The sequence below is a fragment of the Gopherus evgoodei genome, chromosome 6, assembly GCF_007399415.2.
Source record: "Gopherus evgoodei ecotype Sinaloan lineage chromosome 6, rGopEvg1_v1.p, whole genome shotgun sequence".
NCBI lineage: Eukaryota > Metazoa > Chordata > Testudines > Testudinidae > Gopherus > Gopherus evgoodei.
The window spans coordinates 100233297-100255228 of record NC_044327.1 but is presented as its reverse complement, the minus strand read 5'-3'; the positions used below and the strand labels follow the sequence as shown (position 1 = coordinate 100255228).

Genomic DNA, 21932 nt, shown 5'->3' with positions numbered 1-21932 from the left:
TGCTCCATCTCCATTTCCATCTCTCTTTTGGTCTTTTGCTTCTAGTCTGTTTTTCTTTGTTGCCATACTTCTGGAGAGAAACTGGGAGCTAAATAAACCCTCAGTTCATTTTTAGACTGATAGAGCATTCTTGTCAGCCCTGGAAAATAGATCAAATGGTTTATTCTGTGAGTGCTCAGAAACAAGGATGCTGTCTTTTATGTAAACATTATGTCCCTGCCTCCTCACTCAGGATGGTATGAGACTTGGTGGTGGTCTGTCATTGTTTAAAGTAGATTTTTATGGGTATCTCTTCAATGGGCCTCCTAGTTAGCAGTTTCTCTGCATGTGTAAATCTGGTAGTGACATGCCTAACTACACACTTGGCATGTGCAAGTGCCAGGTATTGTGGACACATTTTTGAAATCTGTTGAAAGCTTCACCTTTAGCATTTAGGCATGTTTTATTAATTTCCAAAGTTACAGATATAGGCATTTACTGAAGAATCAGAATAACTCTGAAGGACAAGCTTATGTTTCAGCCTGTGTGCATAGGTAAAATAAAATAAAAGCAACAAACTCCCACTGTGTCAATAACATAATGAAGTATGTATTTTTTGCAACTGGTTATTGTTGATTGCTCTTGAATTCTGAAGACACGTATCTGTTTAAGCAATGTTCTAAAAGCAGAATTTTGAATGTTTGATATAAATGTCACAATATATTCTCTCTCTCTCTCTCTCTCTCTCTCTCTCTCTCTCTCTCTCTCTCTCTCTCTCTCTCTCTCTCTCTCTCTCTCTCTCTTTTTAAAGGTTGTTAAAGGAGATGGGTTGGCAGGAAGACAGTGAAAATGATGAAACCTGTGCTCCACTAACAGAGGATGAGATGAGGGAATTCCAAGTCATTAGTGAACAGGTGATACTTACTAAAAACTACCAAGCATTACATTTTCTATTTGTTTACACTTTGTGTTTCAAAAAACACAATTGAGGGATTGTCAAAACTGGATTGTGGCATGGAGTGAACTGGGTAGCTCTAGATGACTCTGGAACAGGTACATATTATAAATATATCGTGTTCTGCAATATGAAGGGAAGTTCAGAAATCTGGATGGCTTTACAGGGTTTAATGCACTAGTGTTGTCCCATATTGGCCCCAGGATATTAGAGAGAGAAGGTGGATGAGATAATCTTTTATGCACAAATGTCTGTTGGTGAGAGACATAAGCGCGCGCTCGCGCTCTCTCTCTCTCTCTCTCTCTCTCCCCGCCCCCACCCACCCCCCCAGAAATTGGTCCAATTAAAGATATTATCTCACCCACCTTGTGTCTCTTATAGAGTTTTGGCCCTTAACATCTTTCTCTCTCCTCCTCTCCCCCCTCCCCCCGCGGAATCTAGTAGTGTATTTAAAATCCTTGTGGAGATACAACATTTGTATCGGCATCTAATCTGCAAAAATGATCCCCAGATATCTGCAGATTTGCAGGGCTCTAAAAATCCTCCCCTCCTGCCTTTAAAAGGCTAGGGGAGTGAGCCTTGAAAATTCGTGCTGCTTCAAATGTCTGTTTATAAAAGACGTAAGCTTACATCTAGGACTTGCAGTGAAACTGTTTAATTTCCTTTCATTGCTACCAGTGATGGAGCTGCACAGAGTCTATAGACTCTCCAATTCGTTCATCTGAATCTGTCTGGGGGTGGGGGTTCTTACCTGCATGCTTTTTTGCAGTTGCATAATTTTCTAAAATCTGGGGTTTCTTTGGCTTCTGGAAACCTTTGTCCCGTGATTTCCAAGGAAGGGAGGTGAAGAAACAATTCTGACATTGACAGGTTTTTTTCCCCTCATTTTTAGTATATGATCCTAATTAACTTGGAAAAAATCTATCTTTGTGTTGTCTTACCACATTATACATACGAACTGTCCTATTGTTTTAGTGCAAATCATTACTGCTGTCAATTTTCAGCCCACTAAATGTTTGTTTTTACATTTCAGTTACGAAAAAATGGCCTTCGAAAAAATGGCATTCTAAAAAACGGCCTCATCTGTGACTTTAAATTTAGCCCCTGGAAAAACAGCACTTTCAAACCCACTGTTGAGAATGAGGATACAGAGACAAGCAGCAGCGACACATCAGATGATGATGATGTGTGAAGAATTCTCTAACAGCTTTAGAAGCTTGTGTGATCTCATGCAGGTTTGGGGGTGAATTGTTCCAGCCCCCCACCCCCAATCTATAATTTATGTAGAAAAATACCCCATTAGAAGAAGAATTTTGGGACTTCTCTATGAAGAAAACAAGGAATGTTGTGTTGGGCTGTGAACATTACTATAATTACTTTATAAATCAATGTTGTAGAATGAGGACTTTGGTTGATCCAGCGTCGACTTTCTTCATCACTGCAGCATTTCTCTGGCTAGCAATGTGACAATGTAACAAATGAGATTTTCTCATTTAATAATAAAAAACAAAAATTGTATAATGTTTTGCAAAGCTTCTGTCTTAAAATGTCCAGGTCTTTAACAGAAAGGGGCAACTTGACAGTGTTTTGCTGGCTGAGTTCTTTCTTTCTTACAATGGAAATCCTGATGTCTACTTTGTACGCAAAAAAAAAAGGGCAATGTAGCATGTTGGCTAAAACGAGCAAAGTGCACTAAAACTTTGTTTTCCTGAATTGAGCTGTTGTACTGTTCCACTTTTTCCAAACATAATTGCTCTTTAGCCATTAATAGTTCAATTATTGTTACAGCAAAAAGACTATTGCTACAGTTCCAGATTTATAGAACTGACTTAAAATCAAGAGCTTTATTTGGGTGCTGCAAGGTCCAGGATTCTCAGAGTGGATGTTAACAAAGATTTTTGTGGGAAAATAAACATTTTGATAAATTATTCACATGCAGAAAAATTGATTATACTGACTGGATCTACATGGAAAATAAACTGGATTTACAGAATATTGTCTCAGTGCATAGCATCACAAGTATTGTTTATAAAACCCAATTACAGTTTGTTTGATCTTTATTAGATTGCAAGTATACTGTGACAGCAATGGTTGACCTTCAAGCTTTGAGAAAGAAGAACAAAATTTGATCAGCAGTCTTTGCATTTATTACTATGTCAGTTTCATCTGTATAATATGCAGTTTATTTCAGTGGCGTTTAAAATCTTTTTTATAGTCTCACTAATTCTTAAACCACTGTGGTCTTGTTATATGGTTTATTTGCTACTGGAGATAATTTGGCAGTGCCAATTGTTAAATTATTTGTACAGGTTTATTTTGTTCATTTTCCTTTTTAGCACTTTATTTTTCCTTCTGAGGTTCCAACAGTATAATTCATAAGCATAAATACATTGTGATATGATTTCATACTTCTATAATGTAGATCTATACAGATATATGTAGATTTTCCCCTTAAAATATTTCCTATTGTACTAGATCTTGCATAGTATTATATTTTATCCAAGATTGACTTTCATAGTGAAAATTATTTTCCTAAAGGGCAGATTTTTTTCATATTTTAGTTTTTGGGGTTGGGAAAACTTTTGACAAGTGAACATAGACTCATTTTGGCAAAGGATAAAAGAGGTTCAGTCCATGTATGAAGGCAGGTGTCTACTGCAAATTGAACAAAGTTAAGCATGTGTTCATTTTGGCACAGAATATCTGAAAGGATGTTGTTTTCTTTATTTGCCTGGTTTTGTCCAAGATGCTGATAAGAATGGAAATATGTTTACTTTCTAAAGAGAACTGCCATGTTAATATCACAATTTGCAATAGTTATGAAATGCACCCCCTCCATCACTCACTTTTGATAGCTTAATCTGGTTTGTATTGATTTTTCACTTCATAGCATCTTTTTTCAAGCTTTTACCTGCAAAAATTTAGGGCACTTCCCCTGTACCTTACCAAGGGCTTAAGGTGTGACTCAGTTAATTTAGGTACCCCCATCCTTCTTTTACCTAGGACTTGGGCTGTAAAGCACCTACCCTTAAGAACATAAGAACTGCCATACTGGGTCAGACCAAAGGTCCATCTAGCCCAATATCCTGTCTGATGACAGTGGCCAATGCCAGGTGCCCCAGAGGGAATGAACAGAACAAGTAATCAAGTGATCCATGTCCTTTCACCCATTCCCAGCTTCTGGCAAACACAGGCTAGGGACACCATCCCTGCCCATCTTGGCTAATAGCCATTGATGCACCTATCCTCCATGAATTTATCTAGTTCTTTTTTGAACCCTGTTATGGTCTTGGACTTCACAACATCCTCTGGCAAGAAGTTCCACAGGTTGACTGTGCGTTGTGTGAAAAAATACTTCCTTGTGTTTGTTTTAAATCTGCTGCCTATTAATTTCATTTGGTGGCCCCTAGTCCTTGTGTGATGAGGAGGAGTAAATAATGCTTCCTTTTTTACTTTCTCCACACCAGTCATGATTTTATGGACCTCTATCATATCTTCCCCATAGCCGTCTCTTTCCAAGCTGAAAAGTCCCAGTCTTATTAATCTCTCTTCATATGGCAGCCGTTCCATATCCCTAATCATTTGTTGCCCTTTTCTGAACCTTTTCCAATTCCAAAATATCTTTTTTGAGATGGGACGACCACATCACACTTATTAAAGATGTGGGTGTACCATGGATTTATAAAGAGGTAAAATATGATAGATACTGTCTTACTATACATCCCTTTCTTAATGATTCCCAACATTGTTTGCTTGTTTGACTGCTGCTGCATGTTGAGTGGATGTTTTCAGAGAACTATCCACAATGACTCTCAAGATCTTTCTTGAGTGGTAACAGCTAATTTAGACCCATCATTTAATATGTATAGTTGGGATTTTGTTTTCCAATGTGCATTACTTTGCATTTATCAACATTGAATGTAATCTGCCATTTTCCTGCCCAGTCACCCGGTTTTGAGAGATCCTTTTGTAGCTCTTCGAAGTCTGTCTGGGACTTCAGTAGTTTTGTATCCTCTGCAAATTTAGCCACCTCACTGTTTACCATTTTCCTCAGATCATTTATGAATATGTTGAATAGGACTGGTCCCAGAACAGACCCTTGGGGGACCCCACTATTTGTGTCTCCATTCTGAAAACTGACCATTTATTCCTACCCTTTGTTTCCTGTCTATTTAACCAGTTACCAATCCATGAGAGAATCTTCCCTTTTAACCCGTGACAACTTATTTCGCTCAGGGTTTACTTGGAGTTTGTGGGATTTTTTTACACAGCTGTGCTTTAAATATTTATTAGCAATGTACGTAGAATATATATGCCAAGCAAATATTTTATGCTTATGATTTTTAATATATAGATAAATTTTTCCCGATGGCCAGTCAGGATTTACATGTTTGGGGGTTTTTGGTGATGCCTTTGCATGTTACTGTCGTTCAGAGGGGTGAGTTTTAGCAGCTTGATGTTGAACTGCACTTCAGAGAGGGGTTTTAAAGAGCTTTGTTTATATTATATAGATAAAATTAATTAAACCTATTTTATTTATGACCCTTGGGTAAATTTTGTTACCGATCATGCACTAGCACCTGTTTCCACTTTTTTATTACATTTTTTTTACATTTTATGCTGAAATTGTAGCTTATCTGTGACTACTTTTTTAGTTTCTGAAAATGGTCAGCATAAATTCGCTGGTCAGAGCTTATTTTATTTTACCATTTGTTGGAGTTTTTGTATTTGTTTAAGCTTTCCAGTGCCTGGGTGTTTCTATTATACAGCCCTGGGTGTTGTAATTCTTGTTAGGGGCATTCCCGAGGTGGGGGGTTCTTATTAGCAGCAGAACATCTTCCTTAATTTTGATGGTAAAATCCCTAAATTTCACCCAAGGCTAGTCAAGCTAGTTTAGTATGGAAGGAATTTAAGTCCCAGGTCTACAAAATTATCTAGATATCACAAGTCATCCATTTTACCAGATGTAGGGAAGTACATAGGTGCTGACTCGGGGGCTGGAGCACCCACTGGCAGCCCCCCTACCAGAACCTCCCCCTCCCCACAGCATCTTCTGCCTGCTGGCGGGCCTACACATCAGTGCCTCCCCCCCTCCCTCCCAGTGCCTGCCGCAGATCAACTGTTTCGCAGTCTCAGGAGGCATTGGGGGGGGGGGAAGGCAGAGGAGTGAGGGCGCAGTGTGCTTGGGGGTGGGGGGTGGAAATGGGCAGGAAGGGATGGAGTGGGGGTGGGAAGGAGGAGTATGGGGTGGGACCTTGGTGGATGGGGAGTACCCCATGGCAGATTAGAAACACTGTGCCTATGGGCAAGTATACCCATTTTACCATGGAGATGAGGTTTTGTTGTATGCCAGGTAACTTTATCCCAAAAGCTACCAAAAATATATAGTCTAGAGAAAGAAGAAACGATAGGCCAAATTTTAATAATTCTCTCTCAATGCCACTTCAATGTAATCACTTTGACTGTTTTAGGTGCATGAGAGTCTTGGTCTTGCCTTAAAGTAAACCGTGATTAAAAGCAAGCAAAATAAGCATGATTGACTTAAAGGAAAAGAGAATATTAAACAACACAAAACAGAACAAAAATGGTAAACAGTGGTTACTTCAGTTACAATATTTTGTGTTTTTTTTCTGTGGAGAACTTTTAACAGAGATTACACCTTTAGAGAGTGGTCCTACCTCTAGTGGGGGCACGGGTCTCTTGGGAAGCCAAGAGGGGAGAGTATGCTATTCCGCAGAAGTAACAATGAATCCTGTCTGAGTGTGTCATAGATGGGCAAAAGAATTTTCATTAAGGGTAGGTGAGTCCTGTTTGGTATGTCATGGGTAACCTGAACAATTTATAAATGGGCAAAGGTGAGTAGTTTTAATTAAGTCCTGTGAAACTCTGACAAGTATTAAAATCACTTAATAGTAGCCATTCAAGGATTTGTCTTAAGACAGGGAAATTAATTAAAAACAAGAATTTTAAATGCAAATTATATCTCACTATTTGTCTCTGTTTATCAATATTAGGCCTAAGTTTCCTCTCGAGGAATACGGGTTCTGAACAGTGTGGTGTTTCATGAGAATCTTAGTATCTTAAATTACAATAGTATTTCAATATCATATTAAAATTAATTTTCTGGCTTTGCTTCAGCATAGATCACTAAAATGGAAGTTAGCGAAAGTCCTGAAGGTGTCATTTGAACTAATAGGTTTTCTTTTTGATGCTGTTCTGACTTTTTTTTTTTTGCAGTCTGTTACAGCTACTTTTCAGAGATGAACAGAATGATTTGTGCCAAGTGCTGTAAAGTTGAGGAGGGGAGCACAGAGTGAACTGCTTGTTCATTTCAGAGTTTTGTACCGCTCTCCTCTATGGAAGGAGGAAAACAAACCTGTCAGGCTTGATTAAGTTCAAATTAGTTGTTGTCATCCATTCACTTGTTCAATGCCTTCCTGGGTTGGCCTTAGTAACCCTTTGAGCTCATGAATAATGGATAAGCAGTAGGGGGGTGTAATTTTTCCTCAGCTTGATTGTTATCCTTCCTTTGTGGCAGAAAATTATCAGAACATCTTCGTTTTAGTCTATATTTTTGTGAGATTATACCCTAATGAAGCTAAAGGATATAATAGTAGTTGAAATTCTGCTTCAAATAATTCTTAAAGCTTTTTGGTTTGAAGTAGTTGTCCTCTCCTTAATCTTTGAAGTGGGGATTTTTTTGTTCTTCTGAGTTGGTATGGGCATTGCTTAAGCATTGCCAGATAAATTAATTCCCAGCTAATATAAATAATTCTACACTCAAATGGCTTCTTGCTTTTATAGTGAGCAGTTACAGCAAGGTTATTGAACGCCGTATTGGTATATAAAACATCTTGCATTTATGTAGCAAAGATATTAGGGAGCTATTAAATTTCGGTAGCTTTGCATTTAGGTAATGTTTGCAAATATGCATCTCAAAAGAAGCTTGTCATTTCCAGCCATCTAAGGAATAAACTTTGCACCATTGAGAAGAAATCTGAGTTAGAGGTAACAACAAGGTCTTTTCAAACCAATGTTTTTTCTTAGTTTCAAATATAAAGATTTTAAGTGTGTTTTGATGAAATTACTCCTAATAATTTTGAAGGGATTAACTGAGTGGGTTTTTTTTCTGCGAAGAGGGAAGGGAATAGGTAAAGGACTGCCTGTCCCCCCTCCATCTCCCCTTTTTAAAACAGTTTTATGGCTTTTGATAACATTTCTTATGCATCACTCCTTTTTTTGCTTCTAACAGAATGACATCCTTTCTGTCTTTTAAAGTTGGGACTCTTTTTTTCTAAAAAATATTTTGTAAAATTCTCTGATTCTATCAAATGAGATTTCATACCAGACTAATATCTTGTTTGATAAAATTCCTTAATGCCTTTTTACCAAAATAGTCGTCGTTGGATGTATCATTTGCAATATATTGCAAATTGCAACTAAAAACTTCTATTGAATATTTTATTCAAAGCGCAAATTTCAGTAATCAATGCTTACATAGGTTTTCAATACATAGTGGAAAGGAAATTAATATGGAAAGATAAAACAAGATAGAAAAATTATGGAAGCTGCCTTTCTGAGTGTGTAAACACTCTTAGGTGATTTATGGTCAAGGCTGTTATCGCCTTTAGCACTTTGGGACTTGTCCCTGGGTAGTAGAAAGCAGAAGCTTCCTGGAATTTCTTTAATTAGCTTGAACATCTTAAATAAAATAAGCAACCAAAAATGTAGGGCTTTGCTACTATAATCTTCCAAGCATGATGAGACTAAATAATTGTAGGTGTCTCTTAAAATTCAGTAAAGATGCAGGCAAGTTTGTAGTGACCTAATGAGAATAAATTACAATTGTTCGTTTTTCCAATGTTTGGATGAACTGAGGCAAAGAAAGGTTAAATAACTTGCCCAAAGTTACACGCTGGAATTGGTGGCTGACTTCAGTATAGAATCAGCTGTCCTGGTTTCTGGTGTGTACTCCAAATGCTAACCCGCCCTCCCCTTTATAAGTATCCCTTTAGAAAGGCTATGGCAGTAAGTAGTATAGAGCCATTGTTATGTACCCAGTCTGGGGAAATGGTATTATCAGAATGGGGATTTTGTCATTATAGATGATACTTTTGTAAATTAATCACACTTGGAGAAAATTAACAGATGAATATATATATGAACAACCGAGTGTTTGAAGGGGGCAGTCCTAGCCTTTACACTGAACCCGTGACAAGATTTGATGGGGAAGGGAGAACCAGAGCTACAAGCTTCTCTGCTGTGCACAGCTGAAACTGCATTATCCTTCTCTAGTCTCTACTACCCTTGCTGGCTCTGTACAGTTTAGGACTTTTCTAAATATGGTTTTGTACAAACTGACCTTTGTGTTTAGAAACTGGTATAGTTAAATAGGTCAAGTGTCTAGTTTGATTGCAATTATACTAGTATAAAGTTGGTAATACCCTTTGTTTCGGGCTTTTGTTTTAAAATTTTCTGGGCATTTATAAATGTTAATTACAAACATTTAAAAATGGGTGAAAGTTGGTGCAAAAGACCCTCCAGTTTTCTGGGAAAATACCAGAGTTAATACTGGGCAACGAGAGGACAGAACAAAAGCAACAATTATAGAAAAGTAAGTATGGAAAGTAAGTTTAATGCTGTGGATTATTTCAAGAACATGAACAGTATGTACATAAATATATCTTCCACTACATTGCCTTACTTTGGCAGCCTCACGTATATACTTGAATAATAAATTAGTTTATATAAACACATCTACCAAGTGAATTGGATTTGATTCAAAATTCAGGTGAAAATACATAAAAACTGAATAATAGCATGTGTAAAACCTGAAAATATTTTGGTAAAAACTGAAAATGATGGGCCTTAATCATTGCTTATGTGTATAGTTTTGATAGACACACTGGCTGGCCAATATAAGTATTTGTATACCATGATAACTGCATCCATATTAGGGGATGGCAGTAACTTAGCAATTTCTAAACTGATAGTTAAATCAGTGCAAAAAATTGTGTAAATCAGTCCTTTGTGTGTCTGTCAAAAGGCAGAAATGGCAGCAGCTAGACCAGATGCGGAGTAGACAATCCACTCTGCCTATCCCAACCTTCCTTATTCTTCCTCAGTCTGTGAGAGAGACCCAGTTCAGCCCCAGCCTGAAAAACCTCCAGGAACCTCTGGAGGCTGGTCAAGGTTCCTGGGAGAGGATCAGTGTTGAACTGGTGCCAGTTGGTTGACTACTAGCACCCTCCCTCAGAGAGAGGCACTGGAGCAGCCCCTTCACCTCCATAACTGGTCAGTCACCTTGCCTGTTGATCACTCCATTCTCCAGCAGGGAGGGATCAGTGGCAGAAAGGTGAATGCCCAGAGAGCGCAGTGGTCCAGTGCACCACTGGACAGTGCAGAATGTGGATGGGAGGGATCCTGATTATCCCTGAACATCAGGCCAGAGCTCTTGACCCAGCTGGAGGATGCCACTGAACAGATGGCTTGGCAAGACACTGCACCAGCTCTCCATGGTCCTGGGCCATGAGAAGCACATTGTTGGCATATATCTACAGGACTACCTGCAAGCCTGGTGCTCTCAGCACCAATCTCATCCTCTTGTAGAGGAGATGTAGGAAGGGCTCTAATGATGGTACTGAGCTGGCCAGAGAGCAGCCAGCCCTGTTGTACCCCTCATCCAAAGGTAATGGGGTTTGGTCAAGCCCAGTTGAGCTTGACTAGACACTCCACATTGGCAGTCAACAGGGTCTGAAGCCGATTGCCCATAAGATACCAGTAATCCATCCTGTCAAATACCTTCTTGTTCAGGGACAGGAAGGTGAGTGACAGACCATCCCTACATGCCAGAAGGAGTAGGTCCTGGACCCAGATACAGGTTGTTGAAGATAGTCTGGTCATAGTGAATCACATCCACTACCCAAAGATGGCTTTCACTACAATCATGTAGGCCGTGCTTCTTTCCTCCCTTCCCAGAGAAAGGCCAGGTAACAACCTCTGGGGCAACAGGAGCATGGGCGGTGGAAGGGGAGGAGTGGGACTGGGGGTGTATCACCACCCACACTGAGACAGGTCAGGGTATGGGGGACCCTCTAAGATAGAAGGTGTGGGTGGTGGTGGGATAGGGATGGGTGAGTTAGTCTAGGAACAGCTGCTCCATCTCGGGAGTGGCACCCTGGAAATCTCTATGCCTGGTTGCTCAGCACCTGCCATTGTCTGTGGCATTGAGCACTGGTACCAGCCACATGGAAAGGGTAGGAGGTGCCCCAGAAGCGTAAGTATGGGAAACATTCTGGATTGCAGCCTAGGGACAGGAGCAGGGGGAGGGTGGGGGAGAGGAGGCATCCAAGGGATGGATTTAGTGTCCAGACTGAGGTGGCTGGCAAAGAGTTGTCCTCCCCCTGGGCCACAGAGGCTAGACCTAGGGCCTCAGTCTCCTGGAAGATAGGCTGGAAGCCTGCCTAAAGGAAGTCATCCTCAGCAACTGAGGTGAGTTCTACCTCTGTGCTAACTGCGGGGATGTGACAGGAAGGTGGAGGAGGTGTGTTCTGAGGCCTCCTCCATAAGGAACTTCTGCAAGGGGGTGGTATTGCCCCCTCCCCATCAGAGCCGCCTCCAGCTGCTTCCACATGCTGGACTTTCTCAAGGGCATTGGAAGCAACAGGCACAGTGGCAGCATCCCTAGACCCCTTGCAGAAGGTCGCTGCTGTCTGCTCCAGAGGGAGGCAGTGGACTTGTGCCTTATACTTACACCCCATTCTTAAACTCAGCCTTCAGTGGTGGTGTCATTAGAAGGCTGGCCAGTGGGGTAGTCCATGGAGTGAGAGTGATGAGATCAGGACTTGGGGGAAAAAGAGCTGGGGCTACAGAGGGAAGGGTGGTCTGACGAGAGGTGAGCCTGCTCCTGGGCATTGTGACAACCCTCTCCTTCATGGACCCTATCTGATGGCTATCAGCAGCAGGGCCTGTCGGCTTGGCTGGCTGTGATAGTGGGTTGGATGGACTTCTCCAGCTCTTGAGCAGAGATGTCAGCTGGGGCAGGAGGATTAGCAACTGGGCAGCTAGAGCCAGTACGCTCCTGGAGTTCAGGAGAACCCAGCATCCTTCTTTAGTGAGCCAAGAGACTTTCTCTCTGAATATGCCCCACTGTCTGCCAGAGGAAGCACTGAGCCTCTCCCACTGAGCAGTGGGACCTGGTACAGAGAGCCCTGGTTGGGCACCAGAGAGGACCACACTCCCCCTGCCAGCAGCTTCCTGGTGACTTGCTGGCAGAATGATAGGATGTGGCAGAGGGTGGGGTCCTTACAGCCCAGCAGCAGAGAGCTGCGGGTGGAGACCAGTTTCCCCAATGTAGAGAGGGGAAGCAGCAGGGCAACATAGAGGAGAGAAAGTGGAATGGAGATAAGGACATCCCCCACGCTCAAGGGGGACAAACAGGAGGGCCCCCACTGAGTACCTCGGCCTCCTGGTCAGGGTGAGGAAAGACTCCCAGGTGCGGTAAATGTTAAGAGGAGACCATGGGGGTGGAAAGGCTGTGGCAGATGGTGATGGGGCAGCAGGCCCAGCCATGTGTGTGTACGTGATGGGCGTGCTTGCCCTCACAGCTGAGGGCAGGGTGAAGGGGAGCCATGGCCATTGGCATGGCAGTAGCAGTACAGCCATCACCACGGATGGAATTGTCCAGCTGAGGCTCTTGCCCTTTTCCCTAACCTTGGCACTTTTTGCTGACAACAGGGGCTCCTGTGATGGTGGTAGAAGGTCTGGCAGCAGAGTCCCTACCTGGGCCTGCTGTGGCCACCCTGGTGGGGGTGCTGATGTAGTGTCAGCTGTGTTGTGGTGGCAGAGGAGGGAGAAAGCAGAGGTGACAACAATGGTGGCCAGAGTTCCCCCTCATTCAGTGTCCCCCTTTCTTTCCCCCATAGACAAAGCTGCCAGCAGGAAGCTTCACGTGTGGCGGAGCTGGGATATACCATTGAGGGCAGGTGATGGGAACAGCCACCAGAGGCCAGGATAGAAATGGTAAAGGGGGTGGGTAGGGAAAATAGAAGCTAATAGTCAAAAACTGGAGGGGATAAAGAAAATAAAGAAAGGAAGGTGATAGGCACAATAGGCAGGAGTGGAAGGGGGAACTGGCTCCTCCAGCTGTGCTGAGTGAGTTGCAGTGATGAGGGTCAGGGAATAGGGGATGAAACAAAATGGAGGAGGGGGACCAAAAGAGCAGGGAGTTAGCAGGTGCACAGAACCAAGGGGGCAGCGAAGGCAGGGAGCAAATAGCATGGGGGGGCGGTCTGGGTGGAGCAGGGAAGTTGATTATCAAACAGTGACGGGGGTGGGCCTGGTCAGGGCAGGTAACAAAACACTATAGGGAGAGGGTCCTGGCTGAGGCAAGTAATAACTAGTAAGGGGGAAGCCAGTAACAAACTAGTCACCATATGAAATGGGGTGGGGGGAACCATGCAAGATGGAGGAGGTGCAGCAACTGCAGAGGGACCACACAAAAGAGCAGTGACAAACTGTGAGGTGGGAACTGCATAAGACGGGTAGCTGCCGGGCAGGCATGGGTGAAGGTGGGGATGCCCACCAGCCCAATGAAAACTGAGGAGAGGAGATGGGTGGAAAGTCTGAGGGGGTATGTGCAGGTGCACCGATATATGCTCTTGATAAGAGTCTCTGCATCAGTAGTCAAGCAGTGGGTGGAGGCAGCAGGAAGAGGGCTCTATGTCTTGCTCCCCCTCACCACCAGCAGCAAAGGAAAAGCTCCTCAGCCAGCAGCCTTCGCCTCCTCTAGTAGTCACAGGTGTGCAGGGAATGGGGCAGGGGACTGCAAGAAGAAAAAGGATGGTTTTGTGATAAGGCAATTGAAGGCTGTTCCCCCTGCCCCTCAACACATGCACATACTTCCATCCCAGCCTCTTCCACGGAGTTTGTACATGATGCTAGTCAAGTCATTGCAATCAAACTTTTCACAGATGGCCACTTCAGTGTGAGAAACCTGGGTGCTTCCAACTGCAATTGAAAGTCAATGGGAGTTGTGCTTTGACTATGCTGTTTAGACATAACCTGGGCGGCACTTGATAACTATCTTCCACTCTGAGGGCTGTTATAAAAGTACTGTAATTCATTGTTGTCCATGTTCACTGAAGGAAGAACAAGAAGTAATGGGCTTAATTTGCAGTTGTGCAGATTTAGATTAGATATGAGGAAAGTCTTTAACTGTAAGGGTAGAGTTTTGTAATTAACACACACATACCTTTTACTATATTATGTAAACCATTTGCTATCTAACCTTAGCTATATTTGAAGAATTTAATATATGTAAATCAATTTGTTACACAGCTTACAAACAAGCGAAGCTTGTTTATAAAAATCCAGCTAGTTAAAAATATTACAATAAGGTAAAGAATATAAGCAAAATTCAGAGGAGGGGGATAGATAGGGAGGGAAGGAAGTGTGTAGAGAGGAGGGGACCCAAGCATTAAATACAATTCAGCTACTTCCAGGCAAACATTCCATACCCCAGAATTTGTCTTGGGTATTTCTATTCTGTTAAACAATTCTGTCCATGGTGGCCAAACTTCCTTCCAGGAGCCTGTGATCAGAGCTAATCAAAGTGACTCAAAACAGCTTCTTCAAAAACAAGTGTGTTGTTTATTCATGCAAAGGTGCACAACAATCAGAGAAAAGCTTAAAACAACAAATGGCCTACATACTTGGGTCTTGGGCCAGTCTTGCTGCCCAGGTCCATCCCACAGAGTCTGCATCTCAGTCTGTCTGCTGTCTGTGAACAGCCCTGACAACTAAACCTCCCTATCTTCCCAGAGAGAGAGAGTTTTTAACTGTTCCATGTCCTTTTGATTTTAGGCTCTCAGTCTTGGCAACCCAGCTGTGTAATTTTGGCTGGCACCTGGAAATAATATTTTCCCAGTTAATGGCTGGGCCATTGTTCTCTTAACTCCCTCAACATATTTTTTTACCCCAAGATATCTTAACCCTGGCTGTTGTAGCTTGTTTCATTTCCTGCTTCCTAACAACCTCTTTTGCTACAACTCCATGTAGCCAGATGGAATAACATCAAGCAGGTAAACTGAGGTACACAATGTTAATAAAAATGATACAGCTATCTCTGTTCTTCACAACCTTTCTCTAGAACATCACCTCCCAGCTATGTCTAATGTTACAGATTCTTTCTGCAAAACATCTCTAAGATACTATCTTTCCTATTTCAGGCAATACAAATAATATTATCTGTCCACACAGCTAAAACTCTTGTTCAGGCTCTCATCATCTCACTTACTACAACATTCTTCTCTCTGGCCTTGTCAAATAGTCTTGCTCTGCTTGTGGCCATTCAGAATGCTGCTGTAAAGATCATTCTCCTAGCCCTTTGGTTTGGCCACATCACCCCTTTCTTTGAATCCCTTCTCTGGCTTCCCCATTGATATTAAACATAAACTGCTTCCCTTCACTTCCAAGACTATTCATGGCCTATCCTTACCCTACTTGTGTCTCACTTGCTATCGAAATGTCAACTTCTGTCTGCAGTTGGTCCAGGATATCAGCCTCCACCACCTACTTGTTATGTTTCCAAACATGCACCTTCATGCTTTCTCGCATGCTGCTCTCACACTTGGGAAGAGCTTTCTGTAAACATACACAAACTGCTGCCTTAGCCTCCTGCAAATCCCTTCTTAAAACTCTTCTTTGCCTTGATGTCTTGACCAATATATTCTCTTGTTACCTGGTACTCCCCGATTCGTCCACCTTTACCCATCTGTAGTCTCTTGTCTTGTGATCAGATAGTAAGGTCTTTGCAGCAGGGGCCAACTTTTTATTTTGTGTTTGTACAGTGCCTAGTACAATGGGGTCTTGGTGCATGACTGGGGCTCTTAGTTGCTATAGTAATACAAATAATAAATGATAATGCCATTTGGACTTCGAATCTGATGTTTCTGAAAACTTTAATAGAAGGAGATATATTAAACTGCTCAATTGAATGTTTTTGCGCTATATCTCCTGTATTGACTGCCAATTAGTTAGCCTCTAAGTTGGTCATGATAGTAGGGTTATTGTTTAGCCACCAATAAACTATCCTGTGGCACCTTTGATCAATAATATGCTTCACAAACCAGCAGATGGTGCTAAAGACCTTTCTATTTAAATTTTCAGAATGGTAGCAGTGTTTGTCTGCATCAGCAAAAAGGAGTACTTGTGGCACCTTAGAGACTAACAAATTTAATTGGGCATAAGCTTTCACGGGCTAAAACCCACTTCATCAGATGCATGGAGTGGAAAATACAGTAGGAAGATATATATACAGAGAACATGAAAAGATGGGGGTTGCCGTACCAACTCTAACGAAACAAATCAATTAAGGTGGACTATTATCAGCAGGCACTGCTATGTATACCTTCAAATCAGCAGCACTGCTATGGGTACCCACAAGGTCCCACAGTATGCCACATTTTTATGGCTGACTTAGGGGACGAGAGCAGAGGAAGTGTTATTCTAACGCCCCTACTCTACTTGTGCTACATTGACACATCATCATCTGGACCCATGGAAAAGATGTCATCGAGGAATTCCACCATGATTTCAACAATTTCCACCCCACCATCAACCTCAGCCTGGACCAGTCCACATAGGAGATCCACTTCCTGGACACTGCAGTGCTAATAAGCAATGGTCACATAAACACCACTCTATACCAGAAACCTACTGTTATACTAACCTACATGCCTTCAGCTTTCATGAAGACCACATCATATGATCCATTGTCTACAGCCAAACTTTAAGAAACAACTGCATTTGCTTCAATCCTTCAGATAGAGACAAATACCTACAAGATCTCTGTCAAGTGTTCTTAAAACTACAATACCCACCTGGTGAAGTGAAGAAACAGATTGACAGAGCCAGAAGAGTACCGAGAAGTCACCTACTACAGGACGGACCCAACAAAGAAAGTAACAGAGTGCCACTAGCCGTCACCTTCAGCCCTCAACTAAAACCTCTCCAGGATCTACAACCTATCCTGAAGGACGATCCCTCACTCTCACAGACCTTGGGAGACAGGCCAGTCCTTGCTTACAGACAGCCCCCCAATCTGAAGCAAATACTCACCAGCAACTACACACTACACAACAAAAACACTAACCCAGGAACCTATCCTTGCAGCAAAGCCCGTTGCCAGCTCTGTCCACATATCTATTCAAGGGACACCATCATAGACCTAATCACATCAGCCTAACACATCAGCCACACCATCAGGGGCTCGTTCACCTGCACATCTACCAATGTAATATATGCCATCATGAGCCACAATGCCCCTCTGCCATGTAAATTGGCCAAACCAGACAGTATCTACGCAAAAGAATAAATGGACCCAAATCAGATGTCAAGAATTATAACATTCAAAAACCAGCTGGAGAACACTTCAATCTCCTTGGACACTCAATTACAGACCTACAAGTTGCAATTTTTCAACAAAAAAACTTCAAAAACAGACTTCAATGAGAAACTGCAGAACTGGAATTAATTTTCAACCTGGACACCATTAAATTAGGCTTGAATAAAGAGTGGGAGTGGATGGGTCATTACACAAACTAAAAACTATTTTCCCATGCTAATTTTCCTCCTACACACTGTTACTCACACCTTCTTGTCAACTGTTTGAAATGGGTCATCTCGATTATCACTACAAAAGTTTTTTTTTCTCCTGGTGATAGTAGCCCACCTTAATTGATTGGTTTTGTTAGAGTTTGTAGGGCAACACCCATCTTTTCACGTTCTCTGTGTGTGTGTGTGAGTATCTTCATCAGATGCATGGGGTGGAAAATACAGTAGGAAGTGGGTTTTAGCCAACGAAAGCTTATGCCCAAATAAATTTGTTAGTCTCCAAGGTGCCTCCTCATTCTTTCTATTTAAAGTGAGTCTCTGAAAGGCTGTGGGCCTACTTCTGATCTTATTTAGGCCTGGTCTACATACAGATTATTCTACCAATACAATTATTTGTACCAATACAGTCATTTGGGTGAAGGGTGTTTTTGTCGTTGTTTGGTTTTTCAACTGCCATAGTTATACTAGTTCAACCGCTTCTGCGGCTGCAGTTATACTTGGTGCCTTATATGAGTAGAGCTTCTTCTCCTTCCCATTCAGGAACAGCTATGCCAGTATAACTGTATCCATACTTTGGGGGTGAAGAATGGGAAGGGGGATTGTACAGCTTTAAATTAACTGGTATAGGTAAAGCAGTGGAGAAGCCCTACACTGCCAGTATAAACTTTTGTTGTTTGATTTAGACTGATGTGAGATCACAAACATGACTTGATAGTGTTAACCTAGGTAATACTGTAACCATTGCACCTCTGAAAGTCAGCGCAGTTTCACTCTGAGAGGGTTCTCTTTCATTGTTCCTCATGTCATACCCACTCTGTGGTTCCAAGTAGCTGTGGCCACATCCTGGGACACCACTTTGACTGGTGGGCTAAACCAGGCAGAAGGTAGAAATGCCTATCCTCTGCATATTAAGTCCAGCAGGTAGAAAGGCACTGCAAGAATGTATTGTAGAATATATAAGGCTTGGCAAGTCACAAAAGAAGTCAATGGCCAGTCACAGTGGCTAATGAAATTTCCAGTCTCTGTGTCTTTTCGTGGCATTGGTCTTTCACTTCAGCAGCCAAGAGAGTGATCCCTCCACTGTGTAATGATCTTCTCATGTAAAAAAAACCTCATGCACAGGCATTCATGCATCATTAAGAATTCTGTGTGATATCTGTTTGTAACCTTGTTCCTCACAGGTTGGACTATTCAGCCAAAGAGAACATACAAGATGCTCCGACATCCTTGTCAGATCCAATGGCCAGCTATACACTAACTTCAGGGAAATACTGCAGTTAGCCAGGGTGAAGAGCTTGTATAACTGGCCAAAATTTATTTTAAAGGAAAAATCAATTTGCAAGGCCAGTTGTATGCTCCAATCTGTTATAAAGGCTTCTGACTGCATTATTCTATTGTGGTGTTACTGCTTTTGCAAGCTAACAAATGGTCTTTGAAAATGGTGGTCTATATTTTCATAATGTATTTTGGTTTGATAGAAAATGGGTCTCTTGCAGGGAGATGGCAGTACATCTACTACAATTCACATTAGTTTTTTATTAAAAAACAAATTAAAATGTGCTACAGATTCACGTTTTCTCAAACGTCTCTGTTTAACTAAAAAGCTACCACTAGAGGACAGTAAAGGGATGTCTACAAAACACACTTTGCAGCTAAAGGTCTTTTCCCTGTCTGAGAATAAATTTATTTCTGATAGTAAACATCTGCAACCCGCCGCTTAAAGAAGTGACCATTATTTTCCACTTTTTAAGCTGTTTTTAACAGATTTTATAAGCCAGTTTTCACTCTTTTTTAACTTTGTTTTGCCTTGCATGTGGTCTATTTTCTGTTCTACTATCCCAAATTTTAACCAGGGTTTTACTCTGCTGTTCTAGTGCTCTAGCATACGTGCTGGAAGCCAGCCAACAGCAGTTATAATGAGTTGTTCCTGGGGCTTATGGCCCAAATGTTCAAACCTGCATGGCTCTGAATTAGACATGGCCTTATTTTTCAAAAGTGCTGAGCAATTATCCCAGTTCCTGTTGTCATTGGGAGCTGCCAGTTCTCAACACCTCTGAAAACCAGGCCACTGACACTTAGATGCCTAACTATGGGTTTAGGAGCTTAACTTTAGCTAGCTGGATTTGAAAATATTGTCTTGTAGCCCTTAATTAATGCTCTTTATTGCTTGTCTCTAAGGATTCTCTGAGTTTCTTTCTCTAGCTAAGAGAGAAGGTGAGCATCTCGTACCACAGTGGATATTTACGCAATTCCTCTAGTCAGGCAGGAGATGCTGCAGGTCTCCAGACGTAGGCTGCAGAAATAAAACTGCTTAAAAGTTTCAATCTGTGTGATGTGTTGTAAGATAAACTGGCCAGAAATTCATAGACCCATGTTCATTTGTAAGCTAGGGTCAATCCCAGTACAGTGGAAAATGCTGCTGTTGTGCCAGAAGGCCACTTACCCTTTTTTTTTAATAACGAACATTTTATTAAATTTGATAAAATCAAATAAAGGAAAGGCTATGGGTGTAATGGCTGCTGTGCACTTACATAAGACGAATGCCTGACCTTTACATACTTCAATTGGAGTACTCTTTTGGGACCCAGGAAGCCTGCTGCTGAAGTGGGAGAGGCTGACTTTTTTGGGATTGTTCCAAATGAAATGGTGCTGTCTGCTGCTATCTGAGTGTAGCCATCAAGATCAGCCCATCTCGCAGGGAAGACAACCCCTCAAACTTTCTGGGTGGGGTGTTAGCTCATATCTCTCAGATGGTCACAACTGCTGCAGTATAATGGAGAGGGAGGTGGTCTGCCAAATAGCTGGGTCATAAACTATTTGTGACCTCTTAGGTCAAAACTACGACCTTCAACTTCTTCTGGAAATCTGTTGGTGAGCACAGCTGTGTGCTGTCTGCCAGAAACTTCACAGAGGCCCTCTTGTTTTGTGCTAGCTGCAACTTTTGGATGGTTTGCTGGAATAGTCTCATGTATTGCACATTTGAAATAGCCCATCCTCAAAGTGACAAAGCCATGGATATCTGCGGCAAGGTCTGCACCTGAGAGAAAAGGACCTGACCTTCTTGCATAGTGCAGAGGTTAGAACAGGGGTGGGCAAACTTTTTGGCCTGAGGGCCACATCAGGGTTCTGAAACTGTATGGAGGGCAGGTGTAGTGTATTAAATTGCTCCCCTAGAAATGTGCTACTTACAGTGTACTACTTATGGTTGCCAGTCCTGGTGCTCCATAAGTATCACGTTCCTAGGGGGGCCAGTTTAATACACTACACCTGGCAGCTTTTGCAGTTGTGCTGCCCAGAGCGCTGGCAGCACGGCGAACTGAGGCTGCAGAGGAGCGGGGACATCCTCCTTGCCCGGGAGCTCAAGGGCTGAGCAGGACGATCCCGCGGACCAGATGTGGCCTGCGGGCCGTAGTTTGCCCACCTCTGGGTTAGAAGCATACTTAACAACTGCTTCTACTTAAAAGGTATCCAGAAGATATAAAGGTTTTGGAGATCCACACAAGGAGAACTGAAGAAAGGAGGTAAAATTGGACGAAACTGCTGGCAGAATCTGGCTGTAAACTGGTGTATCTGGCCCTGGTGAGGTCATCTAACCATATGGGGATCCTCCAGTGATATATAAAGAGTGTAGCAGCCTCACTGCCTCTCTTCTGCTGGTCTAGTCGTGTAGTTGGATCAAAAAGAACATGGCCAGAGCTTTTCTGTCTTGCTGAACCTCAGCTCCCAATTTGGCCCCTTGGGGACATTGGCAATCAGTGTAATTTAGCTTAAGCTTCAGATAGCTGTACCTTACTCCTGAGGGCCTGTTACTTTGCACCCCTCCATCTACCTATGTTTGCAATTCCCAGTAGCTGAGGCCATGGGGAAAGAGAGAGAGAGAGAGACAGTGTGTGTGTGTTCTATAGGCAGTCAGGGGTAGGGGGAAAGCAGGTCACCTATCTGCGTTCTGAAATGTGAGGAGGGAGAGCAGTTGTATAGTGTTGCCATTAATTGTTCACCTTAAGTTTCACCTTCATTACAGATGTTCCAATACTCAGAGGCAATTTAGGCTTCAAAAGACACATGGTGACATAATTATTTAGATTATAAAATGAGCTAAAATCCTTTATCTTGCCAAAAAAAAAAAATTGTGAACTCTCTCATACTACAGAGAAAGGAACGTTGCACAAAGTAGGCTAAGAGATGAAAAATTGGGTGTGAGGACAATAAACAACACTATAGTTGACTGGAGGACTCTTTCCATTAGATGTACATACCTTGGTAAAGAGGGATGATACCCGCCATCATAAGAATTAGTGCTGCCATAGCAAAATAACTTTTGGCAACAACTGAAGTGATTTAGGAAGTTTAAAGCAGCTATTCTAACATTCAGTCACCATTCTTC

General features: G+C 42.2%; 1 protein-coding gene across 3 annotated transcripts in view; it reads left to right on the top strand.

Moving 5' to 3' along the window:
• The window catches only part of GPBP1 (GC-rich promoter binding protein 1), a 67090-nt gene extending 64163 nt beyond the window's left edge, over positions 1 to 2927 (top strand). For all 3 annotated transcript variants that reach the window (XM_030565926.1, XM_030565927.1, XM_030565925.1), the window contains exons 12-13: positions 791 to 893; positions 1968 to 2927. In XM_030565926.1, coding sequence (XP_030421786.1) covers positions 791 to 893; positions 1968 to 2126 — 262 coding nt within the window. In that variant the 3' untranslated portion in view covers positions 2127 to 2927. The remainder of the gene's footprint in view (positions 1 to 790; positions 894 to 1967) is intronic.
• Positions 2928 to 21932: the final 19005 nt, after the last annotated feature.